The 20558-nt window shown below is 41.2% G+C and overlaps 1 protein-coding gene across 1 annotated transcript in view; it reads left to right on the plus strand.

The window, feature by feature from the left end:
- The window catches only part of IL1RAPL2 (interleukin 1 receptor accessory protein like 2), a 671170-nt gene that overhangs the window by 301302 nt on the left and 349310 nt on the right, over nt 1-20558 (plus strand). Inside the window, exons 4-5 of the mRNA XM_063431954.1 lie at nt 4051-4237; nt 17365-17518. Coding sequence (XP_063288024.1) covers nt 4051-4237; nt 17365-17518 — 341 coding nt within the window. The remainder of the gene's footprint in view (nt 1-4050; nt 4238-17364; nt 17519-20558) is intronic.

Consider the following 20558-nt stretch of genomic DNA (forward strand, 5'->3'; position numbering starts at 1 on the left):
TTCTGCTAATTTTGTTTTTCTTTACAATTATTAAACAGAAACACCTGCTGTGCAATATGTTGTAAGTCACTTTGGCATCCATTAAATCGCAGTGCACTTCAAAATATCAGCCACTTGTCGTATGTCTCAAGTAAACAGTGTGAACGGTAATGAAGCCTTTCAGTTGGGTCCAACTCATTTGGATGGAGAGAATTTTTTTGGAAATCTGCCCTTTTGCATTCTATGCTTCTACAGCCTCATCAGCCCAAACCAAGGCTCGCTGATTGAAGTCAGAATTGAATCATTAAAATAATTTCCTTGGTGCCAATGTCTCCGTATTCACTAGGGTCAATTGTTGCCATACAGTTTGGAATATTGGAAGCATTTAACCTATTTATGGTTTGGCTTCAGCAGCCCATCTTCTGTTTTTGAAGGTCAGTTATTAATATGTTGCAGAGGACAACATAAACCTGTGTTTTTCACCACATTTCCTTATTTTCTTTCTGTTTTGAAAATCTTACTCTTGTTGTGCTGCTTTAAATATTTTTTTTTCTTCATTCATAATCTTTAAAGTAACACTATAGTGTTAGGAATACAAACATGTATTTATAACGCTATAGTTTAAATCTACCAATTTTGGTGTCCCATCCCACCATGTGAAGGTTTGAAAGGGGAGTATAACTAACTTTTTTGCCCTTGCCATGCTTGTCTTCATGATTCCACTCTGCCTCATTGGCTGAGTACATGAATGTTGATGAAGTCAGCCAATCCAACATTTTCCCACAGGGCACAGGTTCTCACATGTAACCTAGGGGGTATGCGCACCACAAACAATGTGTAAGCCATGAGCTAGCTGGCTGTCCAAATAGACCACCCCTCAAGGCAGCTGTCTGTGCGCTAAGGCAGAGTATGTCCTTAGGGGGAGAATCAAGGCAGGTGGTGTCTGTGCTCTTACAGTACTGCTCCCTCACATCCTGCAGTGATGGCGGAAGACGAGTTATGACGTCTCACCCCAGCTCCAGCATCAGTGAATGTGTGTGTGTGTCAGTAAGTGTGTCTGTCATTGTGTGTCAAATGACAGCATGTGTACATATTTGTGTGTGCCAGTGTCCTCTGTGTGTAGCTATTAAGTGTGTATTATATTTTCATTTTGTGACTTTTCTACTCCGATGAAGTTTCTACACTACTCCTGAGTAACGCAATTTTCATATTATGTCATATTTATTTAAAAAATATTATTTACTACCTTTAATCAGGCTTGTTCTCACATATGGGATTAAACTAAATATCACGTTTCGTTTGGAATTTTTTAATATATTCTTTATTTTTGTCGTGCTAGGATTACAACAATGTCTGCGTGGCCACAATAGCTATAACAGACTCAATCACATGTAACAGATAAAAAAAAAAAAACAGTTTAGTGGCGTAAATAAACTCAGCACATTTTGTTATATAAGGAGTCATGCGAATAAACATGAAGCTGTGTACTATTCAACTTTTCTGCCAAAACGAGCTTTTATTCATCTAATGATGATCTGTGAATTTGGTAGTATTATACATTTTGTATTTTGTTAAGTATGATGTTGCAGGGTTCTCAATCGCTGCTATAAGAGTGTGGTACCTGAGTTCCAGATAGTAAGTCGCGGTGTTGGAATGCGCCCTATGTTATATATATAAGTGACAGGCTTGTCTAGCCCATTTTTCTCACGATAGTGGTATGTATGCGTTATGTGATGTGACCGGGGTTGTTTATTCTAGCTTGGCTGCTTCGTGTTCTTATGTAGGTGTACCGCGTATTTGTCGCTAGTGCCTGCATGTAATAGTAGGGAGTATTTTACTGTAAATCTCTGTCATGGAGGCCCATAGGCTGGTGGTTGTGCCATGCCGTGTCCGTGTCTGCGGGTGTCTGCGCCGGCCCAACGGTTAGTGTTGCATTTACATTAGTGGTATACATAAGTGCACAATTGGACAAGGCAGCAAGGCTAATAAGTCTTGTTCTTGTTAACTGTATCCGCAGTTGGCCATGTTGACCTTGCAATGTGGCTAAACTTGGAAATTTACATGTCATCTGTATGCTAGCTGTGTTTAGGAGACCTCCTTACTGACTATATATCTTCCCTAGCTAAGTCCTAGAGGTGTGTGGCATACTGCCACTTTTGGCTGGTATAAGACTGCCACTTCGTGTAAGCTTAAAAGCCTCTCTAGTATCCAATCAGGGCTACCTTAGTGCCATATTAAAACAAAACAGAACAAAACAATAGGTACAATGTTGGTGGAGGACAGTGGCAGGAAGTTAGATGTTCAGACCGGTTTTCTGTGTAGTCTTAAGGGTAGAGTTATTATTGGTGGTGTGGGGCTGGTCCCGGTCCTCTGGCCTCCAATGTTAGTTATTGTTGGTGGTGTGGGGCTGGTCTCGGTCCTCTGGCCTCCAATGTTGCTAAGGTCGAGGGGGGTCTGGTTGGCTTGTGCCCAGCATGTACTACAAAACAGCTGCTCCGCACCAATCATACGGTCTCTATGAGACCATTTGATTGCATACTCAAATGTAACTAGACTATTGGGGAAGAAGCGCTTCTAGTGGCCTATGAGGAAGATGACCACCAGAGGTATGTAAACGTTGCCGTATCAACTATACTGCAGTGTTTCCAGTTGCAGGGTTAAAAATATAGTGTCACGGTACCCCATTGCTTTATTCAGATGAAGTGATCTTGGTGTCTCTAAAGTCCTCTTAATGATAATGTTTAAATGTTCTATTTTAAATATAGGATAAAATAGATCAGTTTGCCAGCTCAGTTACAGTCTGCATAGGAGCTTGATAATTGCTATATACAAAAAAAGGCATTAGTTGTTTTTTCGTTTTTGGTTTTCTGTTTCCCACTGTGTGTGTGTGTCTCTCTCTCTCTCTCTCTCTCTCTCTCCTGTTTTGCCTTAAAATTTGAAAATCATTTTGAATTCACTTTGCTAATTCTCATTTTAGTAAATAATCCTGTTAGTGTAGATGCAATGGAGACACACGAGTTATCAGAATATAGGAGCTAGTAAGTTTACCTGGACCTTGACCCTGAAGATTGTCATGGTAAATCAATCTAATATTTACTTTGCCCTGTAGTATGTATATTTCTATAACATTTCAAATCACCAGGCCTCTCGGTTACCTTTAAACTAGTATTATTAGTATTATTGTAGGTTACCGTATTTTTGAAATATCAAAAGATTTTACTACAATCTGCGAAACTTGCGTACAATGTGCATATACGAGTAGCTAAAGATCTGCAAAAAAGTCCAAAAATGCTTTACCAAAAAAGTAACTTTTTAAACTAATTTCTTGTCTTGATGAATTCACAAACTAAAAGTATAAATATAGGCTGATTCTCAATGAGAGCTGGGACTGCATGCAATAATTATGTGGAATCTAAATGATGATAGCTCGAGGTTACTATGTCTCCAAGGATTTTCAGTGTGTGTCTTTAGTTTAATGAGAATGTTAAACAAGGGGAATTGATGCTTTTTCACTGAGCACATGGAATGCAGTCATATGTCTTCGGCTTTCATAGTTTCAGAAGTTTCTCTAGACATGGCTTCACACGCTCCAGCGACTTGTAATAATGGAGAACACTCCACTCAGATTTTGTGAACTTCTGCAACTTTGAAATTGTGCATAAATATAATGATACAATGAGCAACCTCTCTGTATTTCTGCATTATGGGTGAATGTGAGCGAATAAAGTTTATTTTAGAAAAAAGGCACCTCGGAGGGGATTTGGTAATATACATTTTCTAAATTTGATTGAATCTCTCTCTTTTAGAGGTCGATCTATATCCATAATTTTCTCTTCGCATAACTTGTTCCATTGGTGGTCCTTGTGAACCCGTGTTACAGTGTCTCTTTTTAAGCAGAATTAGATAACCCTTCCATACTGAATTTCTGCTTCTTTGGAAGACTAGCTGTAAAATCACTTTGTTATTAGTAATAGGAGACTGAGGATGGTCTGCACTGACTGCCGTCTAACTGTAAATATGTTTACTACTCTAAGCAATGGATATTGATCTCTATGTTCTTTCTTTTTAAAGAAATTCCACATATTGCATGAAGGTGTCGATGCTCCTGACTGTGGCTGAAAATGACATGGGGCTCTGTTACAACGACCGGCTGCGATACTGGGAACAAGTGCAAGTCACAAAAAACAAGCAGATCACATGTCCGGATGTTGACGATTATAAAATGGGAAACAAAGAGACTGAAGTGGTGTGGTACAAGGTATTATTCCAGTTTAAAACTATACTAACTAAATCATTCAATGTAGTGCGTAAGATAGGCGCTACACAGACTGTGAGACAGAGCAGAGTTTCAAACCAATCCTTGAACCAACAAACTAGAGGGTTATTGATATTCCCAGTTAAAACGGTATTTCATCTGTAGAGTTTTAGGTAATTGGTGGTTGCTAAGGACACTAGAATGATGAATGACAGAGAGGCACTATGGGTGTTGGGATTCACATGTAAACCTATTACATGTGAATCCCAACACCCATAGTGCCTCTCTGTCATTCATCATTCTAGTGTCCTTAGCAACCACCAATTACCTAAAACTCTACAGATGAAATACCGTTTTAACTGGGAATATCAATAACCCTCTAGTTTGTCACATTTGGTTACCTGGTTCTTACCTGCTGTAGGTCTATATTTCTAAGTTTATGCTAAACTGACCCAAGACTGTATTCAATCCCTTACAAGGCACAACTGTGGTTGCCTACCTCGCTATGCAATCATATATGGCCATGTGATCCATCCTTACCAATTGACAGGTGGTGTTCCGTAAACAGAAGCTACAACAATTCCTTGATGCAGAGACTGCTCCTGGTTACATGTTTAACAGTATAGGAAATCACTATTTTAATTTCTTGTTTTGAGTGATAGAGGAATGATTGATGTGGTACAAAAGAAAATGCAGTTGAATTAAAACATTAATATGCGATGTCGTAATGATGGATGGTGTTTCTACATAACAGTTGAGTAAGTTGAACATTATTGTTCGTTTATTAACATCGAATGTGACAGTTAAGTGAATTGACTTTTTGTTGTATCACTTCGTGACAAGGCATTGGACCAAGATATGTTAAGTTATCACCACAAAATGTGTTTGAAAATGGATTGGCCATGGACCATAGTGGCACAATCTGGAAGTCAATTTAAATGTGATCAATGTAATATAACGCAATATTACTTTTTACTGAATGTTTGGACAAAATGATATAACAGAGGCTAGCCTGAAAGTTTAAATGTGAAAGAACGTTTGTGTTGTGGTTTCTTAGCTTACTCTGCAATAAATGCTAAATGGCACTTTCCAAGCTGCTCTTGGTTTAGAATTACCAACACACATTCATCTGGTCTCAAGCAAGCCAAGGATCATGGGGCTTGTGGTTTGAGTGGCTGAAGCATAACTGTGGGTTCCTCTGTTGACTTAATATGCCCACAGAAGATACACTGTTTAACACTGCATATGTGCAATATGTTTATGCAATCTTCTTTTCTGGTTTGTGGTGGATTCTGCTGTCTCATTCTTCTTGTTTTCACACTTGTACATATTTGAGAGTGTAGATCCTGGTGGTACCATAAAGCAGGGAGAGCTCCAGTATGGTAGATCTCTTCATCTTTTCCCCTCCCAGACACTGCCACCCAGGGAACATGTCATTTGGAATGATCTTCCAGAATGCAAACTTCACATTTAACAAACATTGTTCTTGCTTCAGATACCACATGTACACACAACATCCCATCCAGAATATTATTCCAGAAAGAAAAAAACCGAAACCGTATACAGTGCAATTAACTTAAAGGGACATTATAGGCACCAAGACCACATCATCTCATTGATGTGGTCTGGGTGCAGTGTCCCTGTCCCACTTAGTCCTGCAAAGTAAAACATTGCTGTTTTTTGAGAAATTGCAATAATTACATTGCTGGACTAAGACTGCCTCTAGTGGCTGTCAATTAGACAGCCACTTGAGGAACTTCCTGCTTGCTAAGTGACATTGGTTGCGTAACTGACGCTGGATGTCCTCACGCTTTGCGCGACGACATCCAGCGTCCGTAAAAAAAGGGCCTAGTCCGCTGATCATGCACAGCATGCGCATTAGCCTCCATTGAATGACGTTGGAGGATGCGAAGTGCCAACCCAGCTGTTGGGGAGAGCGTGACCAGACGGCTCTAGTGTTAGGAATACAGATTTGTATTCCTAACACTATAGAATTCCTTTAATAATAATTTTTGCCTTGTGACGTACACTATGCTAAGCACAGCATGATATAAAACCTTTGTCTCGGTCAGGCTGTGCTATTGATCCTCTGGATATAAAACCAGTGAGAGCACTACCATTGCTCTTTGTATTTCAATGTACTGCTCTTACCAACACACTAAAAGTGCATGGGATTATCATTGGATATGCTATTTGTATATCCTTAATGCATGCTGTTCACACATACTCGCACATCTAGAACTAATGCAAAATTAATGGTAATGTCAACAGGTTGTCATTTTAATGCAGGACACACATAAAAGATTTATGCTGAGGGCCTGCATTAATTCTGATGTGGAATTGAAATAGATTTGTTCTACACATCATTTATGATCATGGTCACACTGGGTAAGTAACTAGTTGAAATGTTTTATATATAGGTTTTGTCCCTTATACATACCTCAAATGAAGGTATTTGTAGTGATATATATATCTGCGACTCAGCGGCTCATGCAGGCTGTGGGATTCATACAAGGTCTGTTTAAAATGTCTCTAATATGGAGGATCAGCTGCTCCGTTGAATATCCTTTCTACAGCAAATCTACTTTCCCAATTAAACATTTGCTTCCTACTTAGTTTGGCAAGGACCACCGTAGTTTATAGAATCATTCTAAATATTAAATAATCCAAGATACATTATTAGAATATAACCCACTATGGGTAGAGGAAATGCAAACACCAGTAAATAAGTTCTTGTCTGGTTATATGCGTATGATTTTTCTTGACCAGTTGGGGGGATTCCCTGAACGTCCTGGCTATAGCCTGTGGCCTGTGACCATTAAGACCCATTGGATATTTCTCTTTCTTGTCCAGTGGCCAGTCCATGGCTGGTGAGGGATTAGGATTATATTTATACGTTGACACCGTAGGGAGACAGTGATGGGAGTCTTCCTTGCCTCATAACTTGAGCATTAAACACAAGTTGTTATGGTTCCAGTAAATAACCTTTAAACAAATTGTAATGTAGAAATGAATGATGGTGGTAAATGGGGGGAAAAAAAAAAAATTCTACACACACTGGCCTAAATAGCAGTATTAATGTTAAGGTGCGATTTATCTACAAATTCACCTACAGCTTTGTTATTGATTGTCCGTGTACAGAATACGGTTAGACACAGCTGTAGGGAGAATTCTATATGAATTATACGAGACATTTCTGGATTTAAGCATTGAACACCAGAGAGAGGTAGAGAAAACAAACGAGGAAAACCTGGGAGCAATCTGTAGCTGAATGTGTCTCTAGTGGAAGCTTTTCTAAGAAGGAGTTATGCAGACACATTACGTGTTGCGGCCAGTGAATATGTTTTCCAACTTTTAATGTGAACGGGGAGTGTGGCACATTTCTAAAGGAGTGGATGTGACATTAAGCAGTAGAACACTGTTACCAGGTGTGTAGACGAGAACGAGACGTGCAAATGTTTAAAGTCAAACAATACAGAAGCTTTCCTGGGAGTTCTGTGTTCAAGCTCCAGAAATCCGCACAATCAGTAGGTTTGTTAGATAATGAATTGTTCTTAGTTCGTTTTCCAGATAGCTTGTGAATCTGGCAGATTGCAAGCTTGGGGATAATGCACCATCTATAGATCGCAGGTCTCAATCCAATTATACCTCCTGCTACTCTCACACCCTTTATTCATGTGAATGTTGTGATCTCAACACTTGCTTGGGATACTTTTTAATAAAGTTTCTTCCCGTTGCTTTTAACTCTTGTCAAGATTTAATTATTTTCCCTGATACTTTATTACTAGATACTGGGAATATTTGAACCTTTTTTGTTTAACCCATGAAGGGGCAATTATTTAATGTCATCATCACAATCTGGTCCATAAAGACCTTATAGCTCGATGGAATGTTCTGCATATTCGGCTACAGCAGCTCTATAGATACATGTAAATTCATACAACACAGTTTACTTTAAAGGAAATATCTCAAAATATAAGTACAATAGTCCGCACACAGTGTTGAACCTCTAATGAAAAAATTAAATGAAGGATATAGAAAATATGAAAAATGGGCACATTTATTGATATGAAAAAACATGAAAAAATTGCATTGAATAGTCATGGCAGCCCTTGCAAGTACTCAAGGGTTTAAGCAGGCATAGTGTATTCACATGTGGTATAAGTACCCTGGACGTGTTTCGCACGTCCCTGGTGATTTCTCAACATAAACTGTCATGGGAAATTCTGAAAAAATATAGGGGGGGTCCACTCAAAGTGAGGCTCCTCAAAATTAAGATTAAGATTGCCTGCACCTGTGTGTGATAATGTTACGTAAGTTATTAACCCTTAGTATGCCAGGATGTTCATTACTGGTGCAATCCCACTTTAAAGTGAGAAATTTAACAATCTTTCTTGTCAGAGTTGATCTTAAATATTGATCGTGCTCCACACTAAGAGGCCTCAATCACACTCCTATTTCTTGTTTAGTGAATGACTCCAATCGTAAACCTGTTTTAATAACTGTGTCAGAGAGCACAATATATTTTAAAGTGATCATGTCACGGCATGACTTACCTGACTCCATATTAGCTCATAAAGCAGTATATATATATATAGTGCATCATAAAGTTTTTTTTTTTTTATCATTTTTTGCTTTACAACTGTGATGTACTTACCACCACACAAGCATTGCAGTAGTGGCAAGATCAGAAGCCTGGAGATGTTACACTATAGTGAAACACATCCTCTGATCTTACCCCCGTCCAGCTATAATGCAGTAGGAACAATTCTCCAAACTGAGCAAACCTCCCTAATGATATATTAAAAACCAAAGAAAAAAGTTACCTGCGCTCTTTCCACATCCCTATGTATTTTTAAACAAATGGAGGTTTTTAGTTACCTCCAATGGCCATGAGAGGGTATGCCCACCTGCCACGTCAAGGCAGACCTCTTAGGTGGGTCCTAACGCTAACCATTTACCTTGCTTCCTTGAGCTTCTGGCAAGATATCTCTAATGAGACAGAAATGGGTATTTTTTATATACATTCCTACATTCTTATTAACCCTTAATAGGGAACACAAGATCGGAAGTCTGTAGTGAACATATCCTCCGATCTTACCTTCGTCCAGCCATAATGCAGTAGGAACACTTCTCCAAACTGAGCAAACCTCCCTAATGATATCCACTTACTGGCTTCACTTTTAGAATATCTGCATATGAACAGAATTACATCCGTCATTCCATTCCATTCCATGCCACATTCCCCCAGTGAGCACTGTGACGGACAGTGTTAGGGTTCTCCTGCTCTCGTGGTCACTCAATCTCTGGCACAGACCTCGCACAACAGCATAGAGCATTATACTGAGAATTGACTGACAGGTGGGAGAGGACCCGGTTTTCTTTGGTTTTTAGTAGAGAGTATTAAACTAAAAGGTATACATTCACTATCATTTCTGCTAGTATTATGTATAGCTGCATTGTTATGCTCTTTAATTTAAACATGCATTGTTTGTGCTAAAACAGGTACAGTATAGCCTATCACTTTGTAACCTGTAGAGTTGCACACAAGCAGACTGATTTCTACATGAGATTTTTTTTTCGTTCTTGTTTGAAATCCATGTTAAAAAGAAAATGTGTTATTTTTGGTGCTGAATATTATGATGATAAATAAAAATTCAAGCAAATCTGAAGCAAAAGGTCACCTCGATCCTGGGCTATCACTCTGTGTTCCTGCGCCCAGTTTGCTGTGCTCTGCAACAAGGTGTATGACATTAGTGAAGCCCCAGGCTCATTACAGCTTAATGCATGGTGACAGGCCCTCGCAAATGTCTACCTATTTTTGCATGAGACGAGCATTGTGCAAAATGTACAAAGGAAGACCATCAACAGCTGAATCTGACAGCTTCTAAATGGATCTGGGCTCTAGCACTTTCACTAAATATAATTCAACAAATAAATATCAAGGGTGTCCAAGTGGTGCTGATTCTTGTAGAAAGCAGAAACGTGTATTTAATCAACGTGTTTAATAATGATGGAAATATCTGTTTGTGTTTAAGTGGACACTCCATGTGCCATAAGGTGCATTAAGGTCATTTGTTCTTGTCTACCTGTACACAGTGTGTTAATTATAACGATTTGCAGAAATCACGAACATGACAAACTCTCATCCTCATTGACAGATATCAAAGAAAATTACTCATGTACCTCTATAACGCAACTCAATAATGTAATGTAAAGCAAGTTAAAAAGAACTCTGTGGCATGGAGTTCTGTAGGTTCAGAATTGTTTAGATTAAAAGTCCAGAAAATCATGAAGACAGATGCACATTAAGCCCCCTACAGTACCCCAAACCTAAACTACCTCAAGTGTAAAAAAACTACTCAGAACCTTAAAGCGGCACTGTCATGCCGAACTTACCTTTCCTCAATCTCTTCCTCTTCTCCCCCTCTCTCGGGATCTGTTATTCTTTTCTTCCTGTCTTCTTTAGTTTTCTTTAAAATCATAAGACAAAGTAGGGACTCTGTCTTATGGAGGATTCCTCCGCTTGACCAGCTCTGACCAGCGGAGAAGCAAAGTGTGCTTCATTTCCGCTGGTCAGACCAATTTTCCCATGATCCCTAGCTTTCCTCCCAGTTCCCACAATGCTTCCTGTCAGTATTGCCGAACGTCCTGTCACTTAGACAGAACGCCGGCAAAACTGCCGAATTGCATCCTAACAGAATGAGCACTGTTTCTCCATTGGTGTTAGGATGCAATTCGGTACTTTGTTCGGATCGGAATTTCATTCAAATGAATGAAACTCCGATCCTATTCATTGCTGTGGCTGCATCTTGCAGCCGCTTAGTAGATAACTCCCTAATTCCCACGGTATCAGGGAGCTATCTACTAAAAGGCTGAAAGACCTAAATTGGTCTTTCAACCAAATTTACTAACACTAAGTAAAAATGACTTGGTATTAGTAAATAATATGCCCCTACTCGCTATACCGCGAGTAGGGGCATGTCTAGTAAGCAGTGAGCAGCCTGTGGCTGCTCACTGTAAAAAAAAAAAAAAAAAAATATTGCCCCCCACCCCTAAACGACGGGTGGGGGCCGTAAAGTAAAATAAGGGAGGGAGACCTATTGTCCCCCCCCCCCCCGGCCCCCACCCCTGAGCGGTGGGTGGGGGCCATAAAGATGATGAGGGGGGGGACCTACTGTCCTCCCCCCGGCCCCCACCCCTGGGCGGCGGGTGGGGGCCATAATGGTAATAAAGGGGGGGGGGACCTACTGTCCTCCCCCCGGCCCCCACCCCTGGGCGGCGGGTGGGGGCCATAATAGTAGTAGGGGCGGGGGGAGATCCTACTGTCCTCCCCCCCGGCCCCCACCCCTGGGCGGCGGGTGGGGGCCATCATAGTAATAAGGGGGGAGGACCTACTGCCCCCCCCAGCCCCCACCCCTGGGTGGCGGGTGGGGGCACTAAGTAAATTCCCCCCCCCATCAAGGTGACTAGGGGTGCCCAAGCCCCTAGTCACCCACCCCCCACCCAAATAAAAAATGCCCCTACCTACCCCCCTCACCCTAAAAAATAGTGAGGGGGGAATAAAATTGCTAACCTGTAAAGTAAAATTACCATTCGACGTCTTCTTTTTTCTAAAATCTTCATTTTTCAGCCCCAAAAAAGGCCAAATAAAAAACCATCATAGCCGTCGAACTAAAAATAAAATAAAAAACCCGAGCGCAAAAAAAAAACCTGACGAAAAAGAAAAAACCCGAGCGCACAAAAAAATAATACATCTTCACCCATGGAGGGCTCCGCGCAGACTGAGCTCCGCAGGGCGGGGCAAGGCTTATAAAGCCTTGCCCCGTCCTGCAATTAGCCTAAGAACACTCTGATTGGTGGGTTTAAGCCAATCAGAGTGCTCTTTGTCATTTTACAAGCGTGGGAAAGTTCTTTGGAATTTTCCCACGCTTGTAAAATGACACAGAGCACTGTGATTGGATGGATTTCAAGCCATCCAATCACAGTGCTCTGTGTCATTTTACAAGCGTGGGAAAATTCCAAAGAACTTTCCCACGCTTGTAAAATGACACAGAGCACTGTGATTGGATGGATTTCAAGCCATCCAATCACAGTGCTTTATAAGCCTTGCCCCCCCCGCTTGTAAAATGACACAGAGCACTGTGATTGGATGGATTTCAAGCCATCCAATCACAGTGCTTTATAAGCCTTGCCCCCCCCGCTTGTAAAATGACACAGAGCACTGTGATTGGATGGATTTCAAGCCATCCAATCACAGTGCTTTATAAGCCTTGCCCCGCCCTGCGGAGCTCAGTCTGCGCGGAGCCCTCCATGGGTGAAGATGGATTATTTTTTTGTGCGCTCGGGTTTTTTCTTTTTCGTCTGTTTTTTTTTTGCGCTCGGGTTTTTTATTTTATTTTTAGTTCGACGGCTATGATGGTTTTTTATTTGGCCTTTTTTGGGGCTGAAAAATGAAGATTTTAGAAAAAAGAAGACGTCGAATGGTAAGTTTAATTTTACTTTACAGGTTAGCAGTTTTATTCCCTCCTCACTATTTTTTAGGGTGAGGGGGGTAGGTAGGGGCATTTTTTATTTGGGTGGGGGGTGGGTGACTAGGGGCTTGGGCACCCCTAGTCACCTTGATGGGGGGGGGGGAATTTACTTAGTGCCCCCACCCGCCGCCCAGGGGTGGGGGCCGGGCAGTAGGTCCCCCTCCCCTTATTACTATGATGGCCCCCACCCGCCGCCCAGGGGTGGGGGCCGGGGGGGGAGGACAGTAGGTCCCCCCCCTCTTATTACCATTATGGTCCCCACCCGCCGGCCAGGGGTGGGGGCCGGGGGGAGGACAGTAGGTCCCCCCCCTACTACTATTATGGCCCCCACCCGCCGCCCAGGGGTGGGGGCCGGGGGGGGACAGTAGGTCCCCCCCCTACTACTATTATGGCCCCCACCCGCCGCCCAGGGGTGGGGGCCGGGGGGGGAGGACAGTAGGTCCCCCCCCCTCTTATTACCATTATGGCCCCCACCCGCCGGCCAGGGGTAGGAGCCGGGGGGGAGGACAGTAGGTCCCCCCCCTCTTATTACTATTATGGCCCCCACCCGCCGCCCAGGGGTGGGGGCCGGGGGGGGAGGACAGTAGGTCCCCCCCCTATTGCTATTATGGCCCCCACCCGCCGCCCAGGGGTGGGGGCCGGGGGGTGGTGGACAGTAGGTTCCCCCCCCCCTTAATACTATTATGGCCCCCACCCGCCGCCCAGGGGTGGGGGCCTGAGGGGAGGACAGTAGGTCCCCCCTCATTCCCATTATGGCCCCCACCCGCCGTCCAGGGGTGGGGGCCGGCGGGGGAGGACAGTAGGTCCCCCGTCCCCCCCTTATTACCCCTTTTTTTTTTTTTTTTTTTTTTTTTACAGTGAGCAGCCAGAAGCTGCTCACTGTTTAGTGGACATGCCCCTACTCGCGATATAGCGAGTAGGGGCATTGGGGAGATTTTAATCTCCCTTGTGCTATTATGGGGGTCATATTGACCCCCATAGAGTGAGGAGGGGACCTGGGGGGCTTATGAAGTGGCGGGGAGCACTGCTCCCTGCCCCTTCTGTCTTTACATATTGCAAGGAGGGAGCTGCACGCCGGTAGCTCCCTCCTTGTAATAAACCGAACAAACAAACGAACACTGATACACAGTGTTAGTTTGTTCGTCTGATTTTTTCTATTCATTCATTCGTCTGTCTGATGAATGAATGAATAGGTGAAATTCCCGTTCGCATGTCCAGATGTTTCACTGGGCATGTGCGGGAATCTCAGGGCTATCTAGTGTGGGTAGATGACGTGTCCCACAGGGACTTCACCTACCCACACAAAGATGGCGGCGCCCTGAATATAGATCGGGGCAGAAAATAAAGAATAAAAAATAGGTAATGTGGGGGGCATAGGGGCATTTGGGGGTGACTAGGGGGTCGATTGGATGTAGTTGAGGGGGGTTAAAAAAAAAAACGGAATTCGGCATGACAGTGCCGCTTTAAAGACCCACTAACCCAACCCGGGTGCATGTTTTTCTACTGAGTAAATTTGTAGCAGTAGTTTAAAGACATAGGAATGCAGTATCATTTGAATGTCATCTCATTTAGTTTAAAACAAAACAAAAAAAACAACTAATTTAAACTTGGGCAGTCTCTTTCCACTTTAAAGGGACACTATAGTTACCAGAACAACTACAGCTTAATGTGGTTGTTCTGGTGAGTATAGTCAGTCCCTGCAAGCTTTTTAATGTAAACGCTTCCTTTTCAGACAAAAGGCAGTGTTTACAATACAGCATAGGAACACCTCTAATGGTGACGCTGAACTTTCCCCAAAGAGATGCATTGAATCAATGCATCTCTTTGAAGAGATGTTGATTTTCCAGAGTGGTGATTGACTCTGTCAATTTATCAGAATAGACAATCTCAGCCAATCCAGTGCTTTCGTATGGGAAAGCCTTGTGATTGACCTAGATAATTCATTCTGATGATCTCAGCCAAGGAGGTGGATCAGGGGCTGGGCCAGACGCAGTGCTGGAAAAAGGTGAGTAAATTACCTTTGCAGCCCCAGGTAAGGGGGCCAACCACTTAAACGGTGGTTTTAGATCTATAGTGTTAGGAATACAAGTTTGTGTTTCTGACGCTGTAGTGCCCCCTCAAGTGGAAAGGAAAGATGACAAATAAGTTTTAATAAAAACATCTGCTATAATCATTTGTAACATCTGTTCAAAACTGTATTAATTCCATCTCTCTTTAACTCCCCACATCCAGACAATCCCCAAATCCCGACAATTTAATTTTAAAATTATTTTCTGCCTCTTCCTACAGCCCAACGCAAGTGAAACTATTTTGATTATCTCTCAGATGAATCCTGTAACCCGCTCCCCATTGGTCTTGCACAAGTCTAGGCTTTCCCTTACAAATCATAATGAATGCTTCTACAAGACCTTCTACTACTTGCATACCTCATCGCTCTGTCACATATGAAACTTACCTCATTGTTAAATTAGGTAAACAAAAAATCCTAGTTCCCCATAAATGTGTCCCAATCTAATCCCTTATTATTTAACAAATATGTCTCCCATTGACGTCTTTGCTGAAGACTTGCGACTTTCCTCTGTTTGCATCTGCACTGCCAACTCCACTTTTGAGTCTTGTCTAGAACTGCGCCATTTTCATTACTTTCTCCCGTCAGCTCAACTCCCTCATACTCTTCAAGTTTTAAATAAATCCAGGTCGGTTAACTTCTTTCCCCTGCCCGATCTACACATTTTATGACACCCGAGTTGAATTACGAGACGCAACTAAATTTTTCTGGACTCAGAACTCTGCTGAAGGAATATACTGATTTCAGCGGGACAGTCCCGATTATAAAAACCTTCTGCCATCCTGGCTGCTCTTGAGGACACCATAAAGCGTGACTGCATCAGTAGACTTACAAAAAGCATTCATACACAAGCAGCGAGCACTGAAACAGTGGAAGTTGCATTGTCCTCCCTCAGTGGACTGAGCTTGGTCACTGACAGACAGGCTGACCTGCCAGTTCGACCCCCTCTTTGGGTACCACCAGTGATGAAAATTGCATCAGCGGTCTGCATCTTTTTACTCCGCCCACTGGCATCCCAACTAACAGAATGTCGATGCTGGGGGATATGCATATTGATTGCAAATTGTATGTCCTGCCCCTACTTAGCTTTCATATGTCGCAATAAGAAAAGCAAATGACTAATAAAAGTTGTCCCTTTGGGATTGATTTCTTTCCTACATGTATGCTGTGACAGCACTTTTCAAGCCCTGCCAGACTACGACAAAGAGTGACGTGCCCATAAAACATGGTGAATCTGACCATCACTGTGTGAGGGCAAATAGGATAGGAGGAATGCCTAGATAAAAACATGAAACAGTAGAGGACAAGACCTAGAGTCCCGAAGTACATTTTTGTTTCACTATTCACTGTTGTTGCTTGCTACTCAATAACCATGTCGCATTCAAATATATATTTTTTTCTGTTTTATTTGAATCAATTTTGTTACACATACACATAGACTCCCCTATGTCTCCCTCTCGATATATTACAACAGGAGACTTCTAACAGGAGCTGAATGGGAAATAATTTGTGTGGCAGTCATCGGAAACCCTGTGGTGTGATGAGATGTTTATACAATGAAAACGTCCCTGGCCACTGGCTGAGTAACATGTTATTGCTATAAAGGGAATGTTTGGCACTTGCAAATAAAAATTTGCAGTACCAAGCTTTCTAATGCTTGGTCTCCATTGACCAGGATCATATAAAGTGCTCTAATTTCAGGTTCTTTTTTATAAGCAGTTAGAACGTTTTTCATAGAAAAAAAAAAGTAAGCATTCAAACACGAGGGGATATAATGTGGCTTATGGAATCTTAGTACCGCCAACATAATGGGAAATTTGTCTTATGTAGAATTAGAGATTTGTCCAGTCTATCATTAATTTATAGCTCTGTCAATCTTTCCATCCATTTTACCCATATTACAAAGAAGAGGAGTAGTAGAATTGTAGGTAGTGCAGGTGTGTCTTTGTGTAGAAAAAACATTTAAAAAAAAAAAAAACAGGATTTACCGTGAAATAAAAAGGTGAGGATATGATAGTCTTCTTAGATTTTTTTTTGGAAATCCAGGAAGACCATCAGATTTTGTGTTAAATTTATTAAAGGAGAAAGTGCCATCCTTGTCCTACACAGAGGGCATCAATTTTACAATAATACAGCATTTGTGCGGTTGATACAATTCAATCTATGTAATGTTTCCATGCTTTACTACCTCCGGGTTGAGTGCATCCTTTGGAGTTTTGCTCACGCTCCCCGGTTTAGTTCAACCATGACACCATCTTTATTGATATGGAAGACCATCATGTTTTGAATTTCTCTGTTATGTAGGCATTACCTTTAAAAGCTCTTTATGGAGAATTTGCAATGTAAATGAAATATTCTGCTTTGTAAGAAAAGCATTTGAATACAAGCTTAGAAATGTTAATTCTATGTTTCCTTGTTTTTGTCAATAAGCTGTATTTTCTTATAAAGAAGGAAAACGGATACCTAAGCAGAATAACTGATGCATTTTCTTGAACCGAATGTCCTTTCTGATTGTGCTTTCTGTGCAGGAATGCAAGCCAAAGAAGTGGAGAAGTTCAATTATACAAAAGGGAAATAGCCTATTGATACAAGATGTTCAAGACCAGGATGCTGGAAATTATACCTGTGAATTGAAGTATGACGGCAGACCGGTTAGACGGACTATACAGTTAAAGGTAACAGGTAAGACAGCCGGATTAAACATACTTAAGTAGAGTTAATGTAGGCCAGTAGTGTCCTCTTGTGTGAATTTATAAAATCTAAAGGGACGTAATGTAGCAAATATGGAACCTTCTTTTTTAATTTATTTCAGCTTCTCTCTTATTGGCTGCCCAGTGTTCTGTTTTAGAACATTTAAGAAGCAGAACGTAAAGCAGTCTCTCGCTGGGAAATTGCAAATGCTTGCTTGTATTTAAGTTAGTATATCATTAATATAACATGCTGATGAAATATAAATGCATACTGAAGGGTTACTTTAGATTCAGCAAGTTCGTTTGTGTGTTGCCTTGAATAATTACCAAAATAATGCAATGCATTAGGTCACATTCCCTGTCCTTATTAAATGAGTAGATGTTTTTTTTCTTACTAATTTATTTATGATCGCTTATCTTGTGAGCGTACTATCCTTTAATTCTTCTTAGACTAAGTCTGATTGCATGCCTGCCTATAATCTGTGATTTTAAAATCACAATCCAAGCACCATCACCACTACACCCTCCCTGGTAGTCAAACTGGGCTGTAGCGGTTATGGTGTCTTGAATGTTCCTTCAAGAGGATTGACAGGATTGTGTGCCGCCAATAGAATGTTAAATCCCTTTCACTTGTCTCCAGTTTTCTACACACAGCCTCGTAATGTAGGACATTAGGCACAATTAGACCGGTATAGAACTAAATAGAGAAGTATTTATACACACACGTAATGGATAAAAGAAAAGTGCTATGGGCTGTATTTGAAGTTTCTAAATCAAGGCTAAACTAAGAATGTTTGGTGCGCCATATCAGTGTTTCTCAGAACCAAGTAATCACAAATGGTCCATAGTTTATGGATTATACAAATGTGCTCATAAAGGTATATCTGTAACTTCTGAACTTTTTTTTTTCCTTTCTGGACTTATTTAAGATAGACTGTGCTAAATGGACTGAGAAATTGAGATTGCTTGGTCATTTCAAGGTTTGAAATTGTATCTCTTGCTGTAGCACACCACCATAGACAAATACATTCTTTGGTAAGCAGGATAAGATGGTCACAAATAACATTGTGGGATAAGTGATGCTCCCATATTCAAATGACACCTCCCAAAAACAAACAACAGGAAACATGTTTGTCAGTAGTGTATGTTAAATTGACTTAGAATAATGCACACTGTCTAATATTCCTCATCCAACTGCAATAATGAGATTATACCCAATTATTGCTTATGCTACTTTAAGTAACCCGCTTGTCTGACAGGAAGCTAGTTAGTTGCTTCCAGAGAGCACTTCCTGTCAGACCGGGTAGAGCAGGGGTGCCCAAAAGGTACATCCCCAGATGCTTTAAAACTACAGCTTCCATAATGCTTTGTCAATCTAAAGGCATGCAAAGCACCAAGGGAGTTGTAGTTAGACGCTTGAGGGTGCAGAACAGAAGATCCTCTAACCTGGATTGTTCTACACAAAGTGACTGGCAGGGGGAGCACTGTGTGCTGTGTGCTCTCTTTCTGCTCTGCACCCAGAGCCCGGACATTGCGCCCTCCAGGCCGGTGCGCCCTAAGGCAATGAAGTAGTCATGGTTAACTTTGAGAGAAGAGCCACATAGATTTAATAAACAATTTTTAAAATGAACAAATATATATATTTCTTATGGCAGGTTTGCTTTAATTTAATACAGAAAATAGCTAGTTAAATAAATGTGATGGTTCTTGCTTACCGTAAATTTTTATGTCTGTATTTTATACTTAAGAATGTTATTATTTTTTTCTGATTATTGACTCCGCTTGATAAAAAAAAAGAATAAAGTTTGACCGAAGGAAGATACTGTATTGGTTAATATGAATAATTCCAGCATGGTTATTATTTTACAGTACATTTAACACAATTACAGCTTTCATTGGCTTCATGTCCAGAGCTCAGAGCTAGAATTACTAGACAAATTCCATGCCAAAATTGATATTACAGATTAGATTTCTGTAGCACGCAGTGTCAAACATATTCAGTTTGGTCGTAAGGCAAACAACATTTTAGGCAGGTGTTGTCTTTGCAATTATTACCTATTGTTTTATATATATTTAGAATAATTAAATGAATATTGCATTGAATTCTTAAAGCTCTTCCTGGCCAGTTAAAGAGCCTAAAAACAAGCTTACATTTTTTTAAATAAATCAATCAATCAATCAATCCGACTTCCGAGTTTGTCTAAACCAATCACTAACCACTTTTTGTAGCATATATGTAAATATTAACGGAAAATCGTTTGGTTTCAGCCTTACTCATGCATACATGATCAAAAGATTTTGTTGTTTGCTGAAGCAGCCAAAAGGACAGTGTCACACCAGGGTTGCAATTACCCTCAGCACGTTTCCACGCGGCTGACCTGGTTCCAGGGGTTGCTGCGGCAGTCTCCATCCCAGGCGGCAGTGCTCGCATCCGGTGTATTTACAGACACGGTTGCTGTGCATCTGAGCCATTTAAAGGCTCCGTCTGTGAGTATTACATGGATGTACGTGAGTCATCGTTCCTACGCAGTGATCGCCAGTAGCTAATCACAGGCCTCTTAGGGCTATTTAAATTTTGGATAGGCATTTATTCGGTGCCCTGTCATAGTTTCCATTTCTGGTTAATCCTAGACCACATTTTTCTATTGATTCCTCTGTGTATTTTACTTTTGGCTTTATACCTTGACTATTCTGACTTCTGTTGTCCTTGACCTTGGCTTGTCTCCCCGTTTATCCTCTTCTCCTAATTCTCATGACCTTGTTTTGTCCTATATGTTCTTGTGATCATGATCAATCCAGCCATTCTAAGGTCTAAGGATCTAAAATCTTTTGACCATGATTTAGTTGCTGCTGTCCAATACGTTGGTCCACACATTTGAGATCCTCCAGGGTTCTCAAGCAATACAGTGTCTAAAGATAACAGAAAATACTATAATTAACCAATCAAATGTTCAAGAGAGTGTCCAAACTCGCATATTCTGACACTAAGGCCAAGGTCTGCTAATAATTCGGCTGCTAGTCTTTTCATCTGC

The sequence above is a fragment of the Pelobates fuscus genome, chromosome 9 (assembly GCF_036172605.1).
Source record: "Pelobates fuscus isolate aPelFus1 chromosome 9, aPelFus1.pri, whole genome shotgun sequence".
Classification (NCBI taxonomy): domain Eukaryota; kingdom Metazoa; phylum Chordata; class Amphibia; order Anura; family Pelobatidae; genus Pelobates; species Pelobates fuscus.